Source organism: Scophthalmus maximus, chromosome 16 (genome assembly GCF_022379125.1).
Source record: "Scophthalmus maximus strain ysfricsl-2021 chromosome 16, ASM2237912v1, whole genome shotgun sequence".
Classification (NCBI taxonomy): Eukaryota; Metazoa; Chordata; class Actinopteri; order Pleuronectiformes; family Scophthalmidae; genus Scophthalmus; species Scophthalmus maximus.
In genome coordinates, this window is record NC_061530.1 from 20,272,165 (window position 1) to 20,289,183 (window position 17,019).

General features: G+C 45.7%; 2 protein-coding genes across 4 annotated transcripts; both read left to right on the forward strand.

The window, feature by feature from the left end:
• The first annotated feature begins 918 nt into the window (after nt 1-918).
• gprc5c (G protein-coupled receptor, class C, group 5, member C) lies at nt 919-9,393 on the forward strand. Of its 3 annotated transcripts, XM_035612167.2 has the most exons (6): nt 919-976; nt 1,227-1,289; nt 3,375-4,404; nt 6,739-6,839; nt 7,667-7,807; nt 8,557-9,393. In XM_035612167.2, exons 3-6 carry the CDS (start codon nt 3,417-3,419, stop codon nt 8,587-8,589), a joined length of 1,263 nt encoding a protein of 420 aa, XP_035468060.1. In that variant the 5' UTR covers nt 919-976; nt 1,227-1,289; nt 3,375-3,416; the 3' UTR covers nt 8,590-9,393. The 3 variants fall into 3 exon arrangements, with proteins under 3 accessions (XP_035468060.1, XP_047183768.1, XP_035468061.1); XM_047327812.1 differs by lacking the exon at nt 919-976 and having other exon boundaries at nt 997-1,289; XM_035612168.2 differs by lacking the exon at nt 919-976 and having other exon boundaries at nt 998-1,289; nt 7,670-7,807.
• A 5,513-nt stretch (nt 9,394-14,906) lies between these two features.
• On the forward strand, nt 14,907-16,721 carry oxld1 (oxidoreductase-like domain containing 1). Its single transcript, XM_035612197.2, has 2 exons — nt 14,907-15,119; nt 16,086-16,721. Exons 1-2 carry the CDS (start codon nt 15,069-15,071, stop codon nt 16,446-16,448), a joined length of 414 nt encoding a protein of 137 aa, XP_035468090.1. The 5' UTR covers nt 14,907-15,068; the 3' UTR covers nt 16,449-16,721.
• Nucleotides 16,722-17,019: the final 298 nt, after the last annotated feature.

Here is a 17,019-nt window from a genome sequence, read left to right on the forward strand (position 1 = left end):
CTCTTTACGTTTGTAAACCAGTAAATTGACTAACACGTAGCTAAAAAGATGCGTTCAGTTGCAACGAAGTAACATGGAAGTCTCGCAGGCAACAGGGAGGAAGATGAGGACGATGAAGACGAAGGTCTGAGCTGCTGCAGGGGCCACAGGTTCGATTCCCGCTGAAATGACCTGATGAGGAAACTGGGAACATGTGAGAGTGGCAGTGGGTCAGGTGACCGGGGCAGTGGGTCAGGTGACCGGGGCAGGAGGGGGAGGTCCTGGGGGGGCATCTTGTGGCAGGAAGGAAAACAACCAGGAGTCTTCCTGACAACATCTGGGGATTTTCAAGCGTTTTCCAGGAGCCAGTCTGGAGAATAATAACCAAACTGCTGCTTTTAAAATAAGTTTGGTTCCATTTTGTGTCTTCTTCTAATTATTATTAATTAAAAAAATGTCATCATACAAATTAATATTAAGAAAATTCAAAAGGGGAAAGGGTTTAGTTTTAGCCTTAACGAGCAACAGAGAGTAATAAAAGAAATTCATAAAATTTTAAAATAATATGATGGACAATAAAATCTAAAAAATTAAGATGAATACAACAGAATAAACAGAATGATAAAAAATACAGGACATTACATTCGTTAAGAAATGTGTTATTTAAATGGAATTTTTAATATTTTTCTTTCTTTCCTGATAATAATATTTTTTTAAAAAGGCAATTGAAGCAAATCACAAGTTCAAACTTGATATTGTCTCTCTGACTTCTCACCGGCAGGTGGCGCCACACGCCCACATCAGGCTGCTCGACGCTTCGGTTTGATTTTGAAATTAGATTTTTTTTTCTGATGATGATGATGATGATGATGATGATGATGATGACGATGAGATTCATGTTCAGGATTTTTTTAAAAAGTGAAGAGTGAGACCTGAGAGGAGCGAGGGAGCAGTTTCAGAGTCAGACAGACAGAAAGAAGAAGAGGAGGAGGAACAGGTCAGTGTGTGTGTGTGTGTGTGTGTGTGTGTGTGTGTGACAGAGAGAGAGAGAGGGAGAGAGAGAGGAAACGCTCGTTGAACGGATTCATGATTCTCTCATTTTCTTTTTTCATCTTCACTTGAATCCGGTTGATCTGATCTGAAGAATCGGTCTCATCAACTCTTTTCTCTATGAGATTAGAAACTTTTTCACTCTGTGTTCTTCTTCTTCTTCTCTCCACTCGGTGATTCGTCGTCACCGGCTGCAGCAGGTGAAGAAGAGGAGGAGGAGGAGGAGGAAGAAGACCTGACAGAGGTGAAGAGAACATCAGGTACGTGAACGCACCACTCTTCTCTAACAACAGGGTGTTATCAATATTCATATTTACATGTGTTCTTCTGTGTGTTGAGGTGACGTGTCACGTCCATGTGTTGACTCTGTCTCAGGATGTAAAGAAGAGTTCATCTCTGTTTACCCATAATGTATAATGTATAATGTAGAGAAACAAACAGTTATAATGATATAGTTTACTGAGGTGAATGTGAAATGATCCTGAGCCTGCGGATGTACAGAATAGATCCTGTACCTGTGTGTGTGTGTGTGTGTGTGTGTGTTTGTTGACACGGAGCTAAAGAAATGAGAATTAAAATGTTATTGACTGTTTAAATGAACCGATTGAACCGATAAATGAACACGATTCACAGTATATATATATTCATATACATATATATATACATATACATATATTTGTTTGTATGTCGTGTTTGTTTGCGGTCAGTAGATTCCACACAAATAGATTTAGGAAATATGCCTTTTATTGAAACTAGATTTTTAACAAGACAGAAAAAAAGCCCCCTAAAGACCCATATTATTATTGATTTTTTACTTTTTTAGCAGTTTATTGTGTTATACAGTGAATTTAATAACTAAAAGTTACAGATTGGATTCTTAAGAGTGTGTTTGTGTTCAATCCTCCTGCTCCGTACGATGTGTTGGTCTCTGACGAGTTGGATTTACAGTGTGTTGTCATTTTTTTTCATTTTATAGATTATGGATTATTTTCCCGACGTATTTTTTGTGAATCCAAAACCCGAAGTTTTCTTTCTAATTCATGATGATATTAAAGAGAGAAAAAGTAACATAATTCCAGGTCACACGTCACATGATCTTCATCAGTGGATCTGGTCCAAACTTTCACTTGTCTTCTGAATGTAGAAGCTTTTTTAAAAAGCCGTGTGAGAAGATGAAGGTCAGGACCTTCCCCCCTGCAAACTGATAAATATCTACGTTCTGTCATTTGTCAAGACGTTTCACTGTCCATGAACATTAATTTATCTCTCTTTGTTCGAAGACAATTCTTTTTTTAAATGTTTTTATCAGTTTTCCCACAGACGCTGTCACCAGCTGAGTCCTTGGTTCTAATCTTCATGTCCAGGTTGTTCACCATGAACCTGCTGAGTCATCGCATATGTGAGATGTTTGAATAGTCAAACTGGCGCTCAATTTTCTTTGCTTCGTGCTGGAATGTGAATCTGTGAGACTTGTGTTTCTCAGTTTAACGGGCCTGAAAACTGCAGCACCTTCAAGACTGGGTCCGATCCCAAGTCACACCCGAGAAGGAAAACAGACGTATGAGGAAGTTTGTTTTTAGTTTACTAAAGCACACACACACACACACACACACACACACACACACACACACACACACACACACACACACACACACACACACACACACACACACACACACACACACACACACACACACACACACACACACACACACCTTCAGTTAATAGCCAAAAGTGACCAGAGCATCGAAGGGATCGACCTGATCTGGACATCAGGAGTTTGAACAATCTGTTTGGTGCAGACGTGAGTGTAACTGGATCTGACTGGGACGAAGAGACGCAGCAGAAAGACGAGACTTGCTGGTGTTTCCACTTTTTTGGGGGTTATGTACATTATGTCCATCCACAGGCTTCACCCGCGGCAGCTCCAGGTTGGATGCACTTTCACCTCGCGGACTCGGGCGCGATGTACAGGGTCAATATTTGTCCACAGATCCTGTGAATGATTAACGTCCGAGTCCAGAGTTTGACATTCCTCTGAGGTTTTTGGAGGCGTCCGAGTCCTCGGATGCAGCGTCGTCGTTCCCACCAGCTCTGAATACAGTAGCTGAAGTCACTTCATGACATATTCTCTGAGTAAACATCATGAGACACAAAGGTTTTTGTTTTGAGCACCACGTGGTTCTGTGTGTTCAGTCTTTTGACTCACACAAGTGTGATATTTGCTCGACGGGGTGTGGACGATATTTTCCCTAATCCTGCGTTGCTGACGCATTTAGAGTTTTGGTTGTGGTCGGTCCACATCAGCTCTTTCTCAGTCTCTCCCTGTTTGTCCGTCTGAACAGGTCGTGTTCGGCTCCCGGAGCAACTTCACCCGGTCACCTGTCATGGCGTCCAACATCACGCCTCAAGGCTGCGGCCCCAACGTGGACTCCCTCTATTACAACCTGTGTGACCTCAGCGCCGTGTGGGGCATCGTGCTGGAGGCCTTCGCGGCTGCTGGCGGCGTCTTCTCCTTCGTGCTCTTCATCTCGCTGCTGGCCAGCTTGCCCTTCACGAAAGACAAGAACCGCAAGAGCTCCGTGGCCCTCCACGCCGGCTTCCTGGTCTGCACCGCCGGCCTCTTCGGCCTGACCTTCGCCTTCATCGTGGGGAAGGACTTCTCCACCTGCGCCTCTCGAAGGTTCCTGTTCGGCGTGCTGTTCGCCGGCTGCTTCGCCTGCCTGCTGATGCAGTGTGTGAGGGTGAACATCCTCGCCAGGCGGGACAGCGGCCCGCGGGCTTGGCCTTTATGTCTGGGGGCAGTGGGGCTTTGGCTGGTGGAGGTGGTCATCAACACAGAGTGGCTGATCATCACAGTGGTGCGCAACCCGCTGCTGCCACTCAATGTCACCGCCGAAGCGGGCAGAGCCACAGCGACGCCTTGCAACATCGCCAACCAGGACTTTGTCATGGCGCTGATCTACGTGATGACCCTGATCCTGGCTGTGGTGGTGGCCAGTCTGGCCATCATGGCCGGCAAACACAAGCAGTGGAAGGGGGTAGGCGCCTGCATCCTCCTGACCAGCCTGTTCTCCGTGGGGATTTGGGTGGCGTGGATCGTCATGTATGTCTACGGCAACGAGAGGCACGGGGGGCCCACGTGGGACGACCCCACCTTGGCCATCGCCTTGGTGGCAAACGCCTGGGTGTTCCTCATCATCTACACCATCCCTGAGATCTGCTGTTTGACTGGTGAGGATGAAGGACAGCAAAGCCTTGGAGACGATCTGTACCCAAACCAAGGAGCCGGCTACGAAACCATCCTGAAGGAGCAGAGCGTCCAGAGCATGTTCATGGAGAACAAGGCGTTCTCTATGGACGAGCCCAACCAAGGTATCTAGTCTTTGACTTCTCTCTCACTGGGTCTCATGTGTCATGGGTTCGTTTGTACGTTTTAACCTCTTCAGTTAAACATCTCCGTGCTAAAGGGAAACAGAGCTCTTCAGTTTAGATTTTAAAACTCACACCACTTGAAGGCCTAAAAAGTTACTCTGAAGGGTTCGTAGACTTTGGGTCCGTCCTATTTCCCCCCCACTTGGCCCGACCCCTCCGCTCATCCACTCCACCTGAAGTCAGCTTCTGACCACTCTACGTATGAAGGGGTGTTCGAAGTTGTTTGAAGGGGTCGATAACCACCTACCCCTTGATCTTCAAAATGGGACACCCTACCCTACACGGGAACTCCCAAAATGGAGGGGTCGGGCCAAGTGGGGGGAAATCAGACGGACCCTAACTCCTTCACCGAGGACGACAGCTGTAGTCAGCCACAAGGGCTTCTGGTGATGACCTTGAGAAGAAGTCTTGCAATTCTGGAACAGATTCCAAAGTGGATCTGTGAAATAGGAGACCCCAAACTCAACAAGCATTAAATCAATTTTCTAAATCAAACCAAAAAATGTTGGTTCTATGGATGTTTTGATTCTTTACGTGCCGTCATTGTATCTGACGTGAGCTCAGATTCTGTCCTCTGTAAAAGTGTAAGTCACAACCTTCTTAGAGCTTTCAAGCCTTCAGGTTGGAGTTTGATACACAAATATGTGGGGAACCTACAAGTAGGATGTGTTATTTTCACAACAATCACATAAAACCCATGTTTGTTGTAATGCCAACACAACCAAGACAGTTGGTCAATGCCATTTCTTTTTGGTACCATGATTTGGCCGCACCGATGGTCATCGCTTTACTGTGAAGCTGCTGATCGTTCGGGAAGCTCTTCTCATCTCCCACTGCTCACTGAACAAACATGTTCCTGTTTGACTGTATGTAAACATTTGTTTGTCAGGTAATAACTTGGCTACACTCACTTTGCATTAGTTACACATTAGTCACACACCGACCTGCGTGACTACATATCACGCGCAGTCAAACTAGAAGTTCACTAAAAAGACAATTTAAACATCTAGCGGCGACTTTAGTCACACGGTTTGTCAACATTGAACCGTACATCGTGTCCTTTGTGTCTCCACACTGGACTGTTTGTATTTCAGTGTCAGAGAAAATGCACAGCGACCTCGTGCAGACGAGCGATGATGTAACAGTTTCAAACCCCCCCCCGACTGAAATATCAGAAGAGACCAAAACACAAGATGTCCTCAAAAGGTTTGTTTTTGCGTCTACGTGGGCGATGACACCACAGAATCTGATACCCTGCCGTTCAGGTCCTGAGGCGAACAGGATCTGATGCCGCAGTAATAAAAACACAAAAGTCTCACAGTCTGCGGCGAGTGTTGCTGTTGTGTGGCCGCTAAAATCAGGTTACAGAGTTCCGTCAGCCCGGGTCACGTGGTGTGGAGGCGGGGCCTCGACTTTGTCAAGCCAACTAGGGAATTCATTTGCAGATTCAGGTTTTAACAGCAACATGAGTTTAAAATCTTGTAAGTCACATTTTTAGGAACAATGAAGAACGGCGTTGCTGCTCAGTAACATTATCTCAAGAGTCTATAACGAGACTCTTTTTCTGTTTTAGTTTCTGGCATTTTGCCTTTCCTGCTTTTGAGATTTGATTAGGTTTACTTTACCTGAGTACTTTCTGTACCTGTCGCACCAACGTGAAACTTTACCTGTTAACTTTACCTGTTCACTTAACCTGTTCACTTAACCTGTTAACTTTACCTGTTAACTTTACCTGCTGCCTGCAGGTAGAAAACACACACAAGACAATGGACAGTTTTCTGACAGTTTTTTTTTTTTACCCAAACTAAAAACTTAATAAATGAACTATTTGTTTTACTGATTATTAATCCTTAATAGATTCCCAGCCCGAAACCTGGAACTCTGGGAACGTGCTCGTGTCTGAATCACTCCCTGAGTTAATGAGTGTCCAGAATCTGAAATGTTTCGCCTCATCACTGCATCACGTACCAAACACTCCCCCGCTCCCTCCCTCCGGAAACAACGCACCTTGTTCTGCACCTTGTGTCTCCGTGGCGACAGAGGTGCGGCAACAGTTTCATCCGAGGGGGGGAAAAATGATTTGACGTGAGGCCTCAAAGTGTGACGACATCGTCTCATTACATCCGTCCCTGCTGGGTGGATGTGGTGAGGATGAGGAGAGATATGATGATGATGCTGTGATTTAGTGTTGTGTCTGATGGTTGCTATAGGTGACAATATATCGGCCTTTGTTGTGTGTGTGTGTGTGTGTGTGTGTGTGTGTGTTCGTTGCAGGGACCAAGCATGTGTCTCCGTACAGCGGCTACACCGGACAGACGCGCAGCTCCGTCTACCAGCCCACTGAACTCGCGCTCATCACCAAAGCCTTAGGAAACGTGAGTATATACGCTCGTGGTTTCTTATCGCAGTGGCGCACATTTGGATATATAACGCCACACGCGTAGCCTGTGCGGTAGGCAAATTCATACTCAAATCAACGACCTTTGACAATAACAAACAGTTGCAGTTTTTTGAGGCTTGTAAATTAGATCAAAAGCGCAATTTGTTCCAAAACAAGAAAATGAATGAAATTCTAAACTGAAATGTTTCCTCTTAAACATCTCATGTTCAGCAGTGTCGGATATCAGCAAACAATCCAGGTATGCAGAAGGAGGAGTGGATTTAATTAACATGAAACAATATACAAGTATATGTCTTAAAAAAAGTTATTCTTTGTAGTTAATTAAGAAGGTTTGATATATTCAGATCATTTGATAACTGGAGACTCGTCTGATCGCAGCAGTTTAAACTCAGGAACGTTTCATAACTTCTGCTCCTGCTCATCTTGGTTTCAGGTCGTAGCTGCAGCTTATGAAAATGAACCCACATTAAATATTAACGTTGAATAATTCAGTTGCCAAACTAAAAAACTGCAGTATTTCTGGCTTCTGTTCAAACAACAGCTGATCACAGATCTTAACCAAATCTTTCAATTGTGTTTATTTATTTATAACTTCAGTTACTTGTCATAACCAGATTAATAATTCAGATATAAAATACTAAAGGTGAACTTTCTTCCTGGACACTGTTCTGGTTTATTGCTGGAACCATCAGTAAACCTGTAAGCGGACGTCTTTAAGATTGTTCAGTATGACTCAGACTCTCGCTCCCTCCCTTGTACCTCGGGTGTTTCTGTCCCGCCGCGTGTTGTGCCTCCACGCAGCAGCCGGCCCCCGACCCATCCCACCGTGACCTGGTCATTCCCAGAGCGTCCGCCAACTCTGCGGCCGACAGCGGGAGCAGCACCCCGTCCACACACAGCAGGACCGGGAACGCCGCATTCCCTCAGACAAACGGAAATAGCGTAGGTCGCACCGCCGCCGCCCGCCTTGACCCGCCGATCACTTTGTTACCTTCAGACGCTTCTCTGTCCCGCTGCCTCTGTACCTGTCCACCTGTATCCATGGCAACTTCGTCTGCAGGCTGACTATGAATCGCTCCTTTGTCTGGACTTTTCCTTTCTTCTTCTTACTTTGTGGAGCTCACTCTCTCAAGACCTTGAGTCTTTTACTCCGTCTGTTCAATACGGTGGACCGGTTCTGATTTGACATGATTCGTCTCATTTTTAAGTTACAGTACTTCATCGCTTTTCCCACTTTGTGTACTTAACCTTTATCTTTTAAATCTTTCGCACTAAACAGTCCATTTTGGATTCACAGCAGTTATGGATTCATGTATGAAAACAAATGAAATGTTTTATTGCAGCATGATTGACCTCCCCACTGTCCATCCATGTGCTCGTACTGTATGTTCACAACTATAACATTGATCCATAGTATAATCTAATGTCGGCCTATATAATGTACAGCTTTTATTTTTTAAGGATATTTCCTAAAACCTTTGCATTTGTTGGATTCCCATGGAGACGACCTATTAGCTTTGTTGCCGCCATAAACAAAACAAAATTCCGCCCTCCTGGAAATCGATAACTTTTTAACTGATCATATTTTTGCCAAAGTTCGGCTCAATACAAAGCTTCTGATTGTTGTGAGCGCGTCACGCTGTTCTAACGTTTGGACGCATGGATCAACACGTCTCTCTCTTCTTCTGCAGGGGAACGCTCTGCACAGGACGTCCCAGTGGTGAACGCGCTCTGGCCCCTAACCCCCTCCTCAAGCGAATTTCAGGTCACGTCTTCTTCGTCTTGCGCTCGCCGACTGTACGCTTTGCTGATTTCTGGTTCCCTGAGTTGGTTCTGAGAGGAACCCCGGAGCCAACACCGGGTCACGACCGCTGTGGACAACAGCCAAACCTCCTATTGACTGATGCCGCCGTGTGCCACTGGGTATCAGACGAGACGAAGCCACGGCTTTGCTGCGGAACAAAGACTCTTTTTTTTTTTTTTTTTTTTTGCAACGGTTTGCCATTCGCCGAGAGAAAACTGTGACACAGAGGACGAGTGACGGTGCTGACGGAGCACAACGCGATGGAAGAGAGGAGTTTAGCTACATGTCGAGGGAGTGTTAGGCTCACACACACACACACACACACACACAGACACACACACACACACACACACACACACACACTATCAAAAGGATTGAATTCACGTATATTAAAAAAGTTCAATTATAGGAGTCAATTAATATTTTGTTTTTATCAATAACCACTAAGTTCACACGTAACATTGAGCTGGTTTGGAATTGGTGTAAATGTGTCAATGCTTCTACGCTGCATGGAAGAATTGTACAAAGTATGTATATTTAATAATATTTATAGCACCGCAGTGTGCCATTTAATTATTTCATCTTATTTCTACCAATCACGAGAATAGATGAGTGTTGTGAAATGTCTGTGACGCCTTTGTACCGATGCACTGACATGGTCCGACATCACCAGACCACAGCCACTCTGTTTTTTAACATAGAGCAAATAAAGATTCACTCGTGATGTGTCGTGTGTCATTGTGTGTTTTCTAAAGTAAATTGCTCGGAGGTGAAGACAGAAAGACCAGTTACCACGCGGACGTACGGTGAAACAAACGACGAGCTCCTCGCAGCTGTTTGGTTTCCAGTCGAAGGTCCGCTGTCGTGCGACAGAGACAAATTCAACCCTGTTTCATCAACTCCTGCAAACAGACGGATCGATCGGAGGGCGGAATTCATCGAGGTCATCGGAGGACAGACGGAAACGATCGATCACGGTTTCAGTTATCTGCAAAGCCTGTTCAGCATCTGCGCTCTGGTCCGTTCACACAACATCCTCTTCTCTTCTCTTCCTGCTTCCTGTTCGTTCACCATCTGTTTGTCTGCCGCAGCTTTTAAAGTGTCAGCTGCCACCTGACAGTTTATTATTCATACAGAAGAATAGCATATACTTGTATCAATGACCGACCTAGGATTACATTTTGTATCGTCCTTTCGATCGCAAACTAAAAAGAACGAATGTTTTTTTGGGGTGTCTCCTGATAAAAAGTAAACCGATGTGTTTACTGAACATTAGGTGATGAAAACCTTTTAACAGTAATGACCTGAAATAAAGTTATGAACCTGAATATGAGCAGAATGTGTTCATGTTCCTATAAAAGATGAATCACTGACGTTATCGGTCACGACAGTTTCCAGGGGTCACAACATTATTAGTTATTGCCAACTCTTTTGTAATCCTCTGACATGGATCGCTCGGCCCTCGTGCGCGCTCGGACCTCGTGCGCGCTCGGCCCTCGTGCGCGCTCGGCCCTCGTGCGCGCTCGGACCTCGTGCTCATTTTTCACGAGTCTTCATTGACGAGTCTTCCTGCTGCGGCTCCTCTGCGCCACGCTGTGATTTATAAGTGATCCGGCTGCTGTGGCCTGATAAACCCCCCGGGCCTCGGGGGAGGTGACACCAGGCCACGGGCTCCGATCACTGATTCTCACTTTCACATGAAACAGCTCAATTCTGTCAAACTGCAGCTGCTGCTTGGCGCCAGATAAGACGCGTGTGAAGATAAATGACACATGAAACAATGTGATGTGGAAACATCTCACTGCTTCTGTGGCCACGTCGACGTGTTAAAGCTCCGACCTCCATTCATCTCACCGGAGGAACCGGACCAGTGCGTTACGTTAGGTTTGGAAGGTGAGGAGGACATGCAGCTCTTTTATTAATATATATATATATATATATATATATATATATATATATATATATATCCTCAGGATGAGATGCTCCGTGGACGACGTTGGTTGTCTGTGCTGTTCGTGGTTCATCTCACGAGCTGCAGGAAGCTTCTGAAGACCTGAGTTCCTCTCTCCATCCCCAGAGGAACCAGGGCTTTAGACTCAGGATCTTTCAGGGAGGGTGAAGTAGAACATTCACACAGATTCTTGGAAGAACCTTCAACTGCAAACACACAGATTTGCTTGTAGCTTGTGGTTCGCAATAACTAGGACGGAGCAAAAAGGCAAAAGCAAACAGCTGCAGAACAGAAGCAGAACGAGTTTTTCACCAAGCATTTCTGTAGGAAACTCACAGAACAGCGTAGAGTACAGAGCTGCTTAGAACAGCCTGTGTGCTCAGCGTGGGGCCTGATGCGATGATGATGATGATGACGATGCTGCTGCTGTGTGTTCAGGGGAATATTGACGGTGCCACAGCTTCCTGGAACGGCGGCGTCAGGAGCGTGTGAGACGTCTCACCGGGAGCCCCTGCATCCTGCTGATAGAGCGGCTACCTGACACGCCGAGTGATTCGTCCAATCGGGTAGCAACAGGCAAACACAAACACGGCGTTCGATCGAGCTCGGAGACGAACCGCAGCCAAGTAAATTGATATCTGTGAATGACAGCACAGAGGACGTACTGTACAACACAGTGTCATGAGTCGAGACCAGTCTAGAGATTAATTTAGCGAAGGTACAGTTTCACTACTAACTGCAGACGCACACTGTAAAGAATATTTGAGATTATAAATCCAGCAACAACATTAGCTTGAGTAAACGAAAAAGAGTATTAGTAGTAGTCAGATGTGACTAAGTATATATATAAGTTACTCACTAGAAGAATAGGCATGTGTTTAATGTGTATTTCAATGTATGCGGGAAGATAGTTAGTGTTCTGTCATTGGATGATTAACAGAAGATTGTTTGTTTCCGGACCTGAACCAGGTTTGCAAACCACCCCCCCCCCCCCCCCTCACCTGTAGCAGGGTCGCTGAGGTCGCGACCTCACTAGGTAAAGTGCCTTGAGATAATATACATAATACAATATAAAATAGAATTGTATTGAACTGGACCATGTGTTATCCTTGTGAACAGTTTGTGACTGGAGTCTGTGAAAGGTGCTTCATGAGTGAAGATGACTCACTAACTTCATGAGTCCAGAGTCTGTTGTTCATTAACAGCTTCACATCCGGAGCAGCGGCAGGCGTAAGTACCACTGATCGGTCAGCGCCGCTTTCTCTAACGCTCTGTGTTCATTCACGTCCCTTCGTCTTCACGTTCACTGACGCAGCCGTCGCGTGACCTTCGCGCGACCTCGCCGGCAAACTAACGAATGATTCACCAGCAGCAGCAGCTCGACCTGAAGCTGCGTTCAGGGTCGACTCCCCCAACGGCGGTTCACGGGTCAGAGGAGTCGCCTGAGCCGCAATGTTCGCGTCATTAATATTTTGCAGTGATGTCAAAGCTGTGACGCGGCCATTTCCTCCATAACGGTGTTACAGTGTCAACGAAGATAACAACTCAGTCGTTCATTCATTTGGTTGTTTTGTTTCCAAAAATCTGAAGAAAACTCTCGCCGGTCACCGAGGTGTTGGCTGTTGACTCGTCACTTCGGGGTCAGGGGCTCGCTCGCGCTGCCGTGAATGAACAGCGTGGTCTTTGTGCGCTCGGGACAAAGCTGCTGCTGTGAGCTGGACCGGAGGAACCTGGAGGAACCTGGAGGACCGGACACCTGAGCACCACAACTACTCACCTGCTAGAAAACAAGACTGTCACATTCGGAGCTCATCCTCACAGATCCACAAAAGGAAAAGAGGACGCTCCCTTGTGAAAAAGACGCTGCTGTCGGTCAGAAATAAAGTTGCCACACGAGGGAAAACTGTTTGCAGCTGCACTGCAGTTTCAGAATTATCTTATCTGATAAGAGATTGGACTGTTTGAACAACTCCTCTGTTATTCTACATCGCTGCATTTCTAAAATTCTTTTTTTTTAATTATTATCTTTGTTTGGGTTGCGTTCCTGGAAATCCTTTCCCCCATATTCAGCGGGACAACGCAGCGGTTGTGGAATGTGCAACACGTTGTTGGAAACACCGCCAGGCCCTTTTGTGCACCCTGGGTTTCAGCAGGATTATCAATGACGAAGCTAATCCCTCAGATCCTGCAGGACGCCTGCAGCCGGGCGAAACACTGTTCCATATCGAGAATCGCCCAGAAGTTTGTGTGTGTAAGAATCAATCTATGAAGGGTTTTTGTTACCGAAGGTACAAACTCGCCAGCGTCCGCAGTCTCAGTAGAGCCGACAGATTCCCGAACAGTTTCCCACCATCTTGCCGTTCGTGTTGACTGAACAAAGTTTGAAAATATGACTTGTCGTCGCTACAATTCCTTCAGGAATTCCCTCAAGGAGCCAGAGCGAATCCCCCGGAGCCTCATCGCTTTGGGAACCTCCGGGGTCATGTGAAATGTTTCAAACTCCATTTCAAAAAATAGTCTCCCTTCCCCCCTGAGCTTCTGTCTTTTCCCCCAAATCCGCGGAGCAGAGGGCCCCTCAGGAAATGCCTGCCGGAGGTGAAGCAGGGCCCCAGGATTTCCAAAAGGGAAAAGGTGTCGAGAGAAATCTAATCCAGCAGCGTGTGTGTGTGTGTGTGTGTGTGTGTGTGTGAAGAGGCTGGTGGAGAAAACAGAGCCCTCAGCCTCCTCAGTGTTCAAAAACCTGACATACTTAAAAGCTCTGAGATGACCTGCACACAATCCATCTATCTCTTTATCTGTCTATATTTAGCTGTCTATCTATCTATGTATCTACATCTATGTATCTATCTATCTATAGCTATCCATCTCTATATCTATCTATCTATATGTCTCTATATATCTATATCTATCTCTATATCTATCTATCTATCTATCTCTGTATCTATATATATATAGATAGATATCTATATCTATCTATCTATATATCTTTATCTCTATCCATCTGTCTGTCTATCTAAATATATATACATCTCTATATCTATCTATTTATCTATCTCTACTATCTATTTATCTATCTCTATCTATCTGTCTATATATATATATATCTCTACATCTCTATATCTATCTATTTATCTATCTATCTATCTATCTACATCTACATCTCTTGCATTTAGGCCTCACCTCAAACCTCAAACCTCAGTGAAGTGGAATCTATTATGATAATAACAATAAAAAAACATTATCATAAGACCGTCTGAATCACTGAGGCTGTTTGAACTCGTGTGCTTGTTCTGCTGCCTGTGTACACAGCCGCAATCTCTTCATTATAACATCAGATCAACCTGTTCTTCCAGAGTTTTGATATCAGCAGCCCTTTAAAGTGCGGTCGGCTTTTTCACGTGTCTGAATAAAGCTCTGGGGGTTTTTCTCCTCGGGGAGAGACAGACACTCTCCTCGGGATAAAGGCCTCTGGTGAGACAACATGCCCCACCACACACCTGGTATCTAACGCTAGGCACCGGCAGCTGCTGGTGTTTCCACACCACGTTACCATGGATGTGTCCTGCAAACACTGAGGTCTGTGGGGACTCGCTCTCCTCCGTACACTCTACTAAACACACACACACACACACACACACACGGATCAGTGAGTCACTTATATGCTCCTATTTTTTTGCCCTGTCTGTGGTCGTGATGGACTTGAGTCGGAACATGAGTTGTGAATCCGGGACTAGTATTTATCCGTCCAAAATGTAAGGACCAGTTTTTATGTGTGTAATATATCAAAATAGAGATGTGATCGCAGGTGTTGCTACAAAAATTACAACAACAGCAACAACAACCGCTGTTACCTATCCACATACAATACTAGGACAATGGACCAGTGTTGATTCTTGAAATGATGTTTGCCCACATTTAGTCTCTCAACTGCAAACAGTTCCGTGCAAGGAGCTGACACCAATACAAAATACATATATATATAAATTTCCCAGTTTGCGATCAATAACGTACATCTATCGATCTATCTATCTATCTATCTATCTATCTATCAATCTAAATCTAAATATATATGTATTCTGTTTACTGCCCCTCTCTAGTGCAGTTCAACATTAGAATTACACACATAATATCGCCCCCTGCTGGACAAACATCCATAATGCAACTAGTCTCTAAATGTCACGCCCACAGCCCGTTCTGCGCTTTCGAGTGGTTCAAACCGAGAAAAGAGCGCCATTCCATTGGTGCGTCCGTTTCCTGTGGACCAATCAGCTCTTGTGTTGACATCCACGCTAAGGTCATAGTTCCGGACATCCGGAAGCGACGCAGCTTGTACTGTACGTCAGCTGTGGGTTGTTTTTAAACCCCTGGATGACGTAGAAACAATAACACACATAATGTTGCTGACCATTCCAACAGATATATAACCGGAAGTCGCACTGTGTCCGAGGATGCTGTGTCTGGGTGTGAGCGCGGTGAGGTCGTCGGTGTCGCTGCAGAAGGTAAAGCTAACGCTACACGAGCTACTAGCCTAGCAAACATTCACCTGGACGAGACTGACGGGTTGACTCTGAGCTGAACCTCCGTCTTATGTGCTTCTGTCGCTTTAAACAACAGGAACCACACGTGTCTTCCGTCTCGGGTTCCGGAACTTTTACTCACTTGTATCCGCTGCTGCCTCCGGCGCGTTGACGAGTCCTCGAGTTTCAGAATCTGTCGTGTTATCAGCGGTCTGTCCGAGGCGGGGGCTGGATTCGGAAAGTCCTTTTCCTGTCGCCTTTTCCGAACCTCTTTTCCTCCGTGGAAAACGTCCTGAGGTCAAGGAAAGATGTAAAGGAGGGCTGCGGTCGAAGTGTCAAATTGGCTCAGGACGTTTCCTAAATCTTGACGTGACCCGGAAGTGTTTCCTCAGCACCATGATAAGAGATGTTCTGATTCTCTAAAGGAGATAGGAAATGAGCTTCAATGCTGCCTCTCCTCTCTCCTTTAGCAGAGGACACACTGGAGCTTCCTATGTGAGGAAAGGAGATATAGACCCACAATGCATTGTGGCAGCGATATTTGACGTGACGCGCCATGAACGAACGTAAACAATTCAATCTGAAGAAGAAGAGTATGAATATGATCTAGATGTCAGTTACTGTTGCATATGAATCATAAAACACTGAAACATGCTGATGGAGCCGCTGAGGTTTTTGTAGTTCATCTTCAGAAATGTGTCGTTTCACCACGACATCAACAACATCCTCCGTCACATGACCACGTCATTCAGTGTCAGTGGAGTCGGATTCTCTCTTCATGAGTCCTATGAATCCTCCTGGACACCTTTCCTTGACCTCATGACACTTACCACTGAGGTCAAGGACGAGTAGAGGAGAAGACGACAGGAAGGACGATCTGAATCCGGTTCCGGTGATTGATGATTAATCCTGTAACATAACATGTTTTTTTTTGTTACTGTTTTTCAGCTGTGCGTCCTCTCCCTGCTGCACACTCGACATCCTTGCTGTCACTGTCCCGGGACGGTTCGCTGCCTCTCCGCGGCCGCACCACCTCCACCTCCTCCACCCACACTAGCTGACTGCTCCTCCGAACCAGCCCCCGGCCACAGTGTCTCCGCTCGGCCCGCCGACCACGGCCCGCCGCCGGCTCCCACACACTGCTGCATGAGCGGCTGTCACAACTGCGTGTGGATCGAACACGCCGAGCAGCTGCTGGCGTACTACAGCGACGGAGGCGACCGGGCGCTCGCCGCCATCGAGGAGAACGTCCTGGACGAGAACCTGAAAACCTACCTGAAGATGGAGATTCGACTCCTGAAGAAGACGTAGACTGAACGTAGTGAGCGCTTCTCCTGACACACTCCAGTCACTTTTTGTTCCTCCTCGTATTTCACGTCCACCTCCGGTATTTAAGAAAATACAAATGAGCCCAAGGCTGACAGGTGAAAGAAGCTGTGGGACAAACAAACATCCAGCTGTCATTGTCATGAGGCACAACATTTGAACTCAAGTGTATTTATGTGTGTTTTCATTTAAGTAATTTATTTGAAATGTATATCTTTAGGAACTGTTTATTGAATAAATAGTATTTCTAAAAACTTTCTTTTATTTCCCCCCTTGGTGTCACTGCACTACATGGATCCAGCCACTAGGGAGCGGAAAAGTCTAGAGGTTTTTCCACCTTTAAGAGATAAATTAAAGTTTGTACCAACTTAAATTCTCATGTAAACAAGTTAAAAATCTGTGTAAATATACATTTTTGACATTTTAAATGTCTGAACAGAAACGTTTCAGTCGATCTGAATGGGATTCAGGTGTGTGACGCTGGTGGAAGGCGTCAGAAAAGCTCTGACGTCTTCCAGCGAGCTGAGGTTCGGCAGGTGAACGCAGCATCATCAAC

Excerpts from the sequence above, each read along its gene's own strand:
- oxld1 (XM_035612197.2), top strand. The coding sequence starts at position 15,069 with ATGCTGTGTCTGGGTGTGAGCGCGGTGAGGTCGTCGGTGTCGCTGCAG. Across the intron at positions 15,120-16,085 it reads CGTCGGTGTCGCTGCAGAAG|CTGTGCGTCCTCTCCCTGCT; the intron begins GTAAAGCTAACG and ends ACTGTTTTTCAG.
- gprc5c (XM_035612167.2), top strand. The coding sequence starts at position 3,417 with ATGGCGTCCAACATCACGCCTCAAGGCTGCGGCCCCAACGTGGACTCC. Across the intron at positions 6,840-7,666 it reads TCACCAAAGCCTTAGGAAAC|CAGCCGGCCCCCGACCCATC; the intron begins GTGAGTATATAC and ends GCCTCCACGCAG. Across the intron at positions 7,808-8,556 it reads CTCAGACAAACGGAAATAGC|GGGAACGCTCTGCACAGGAC; the intron begins GTAGGTCGCACC and ends CTTCTTCTGCAG.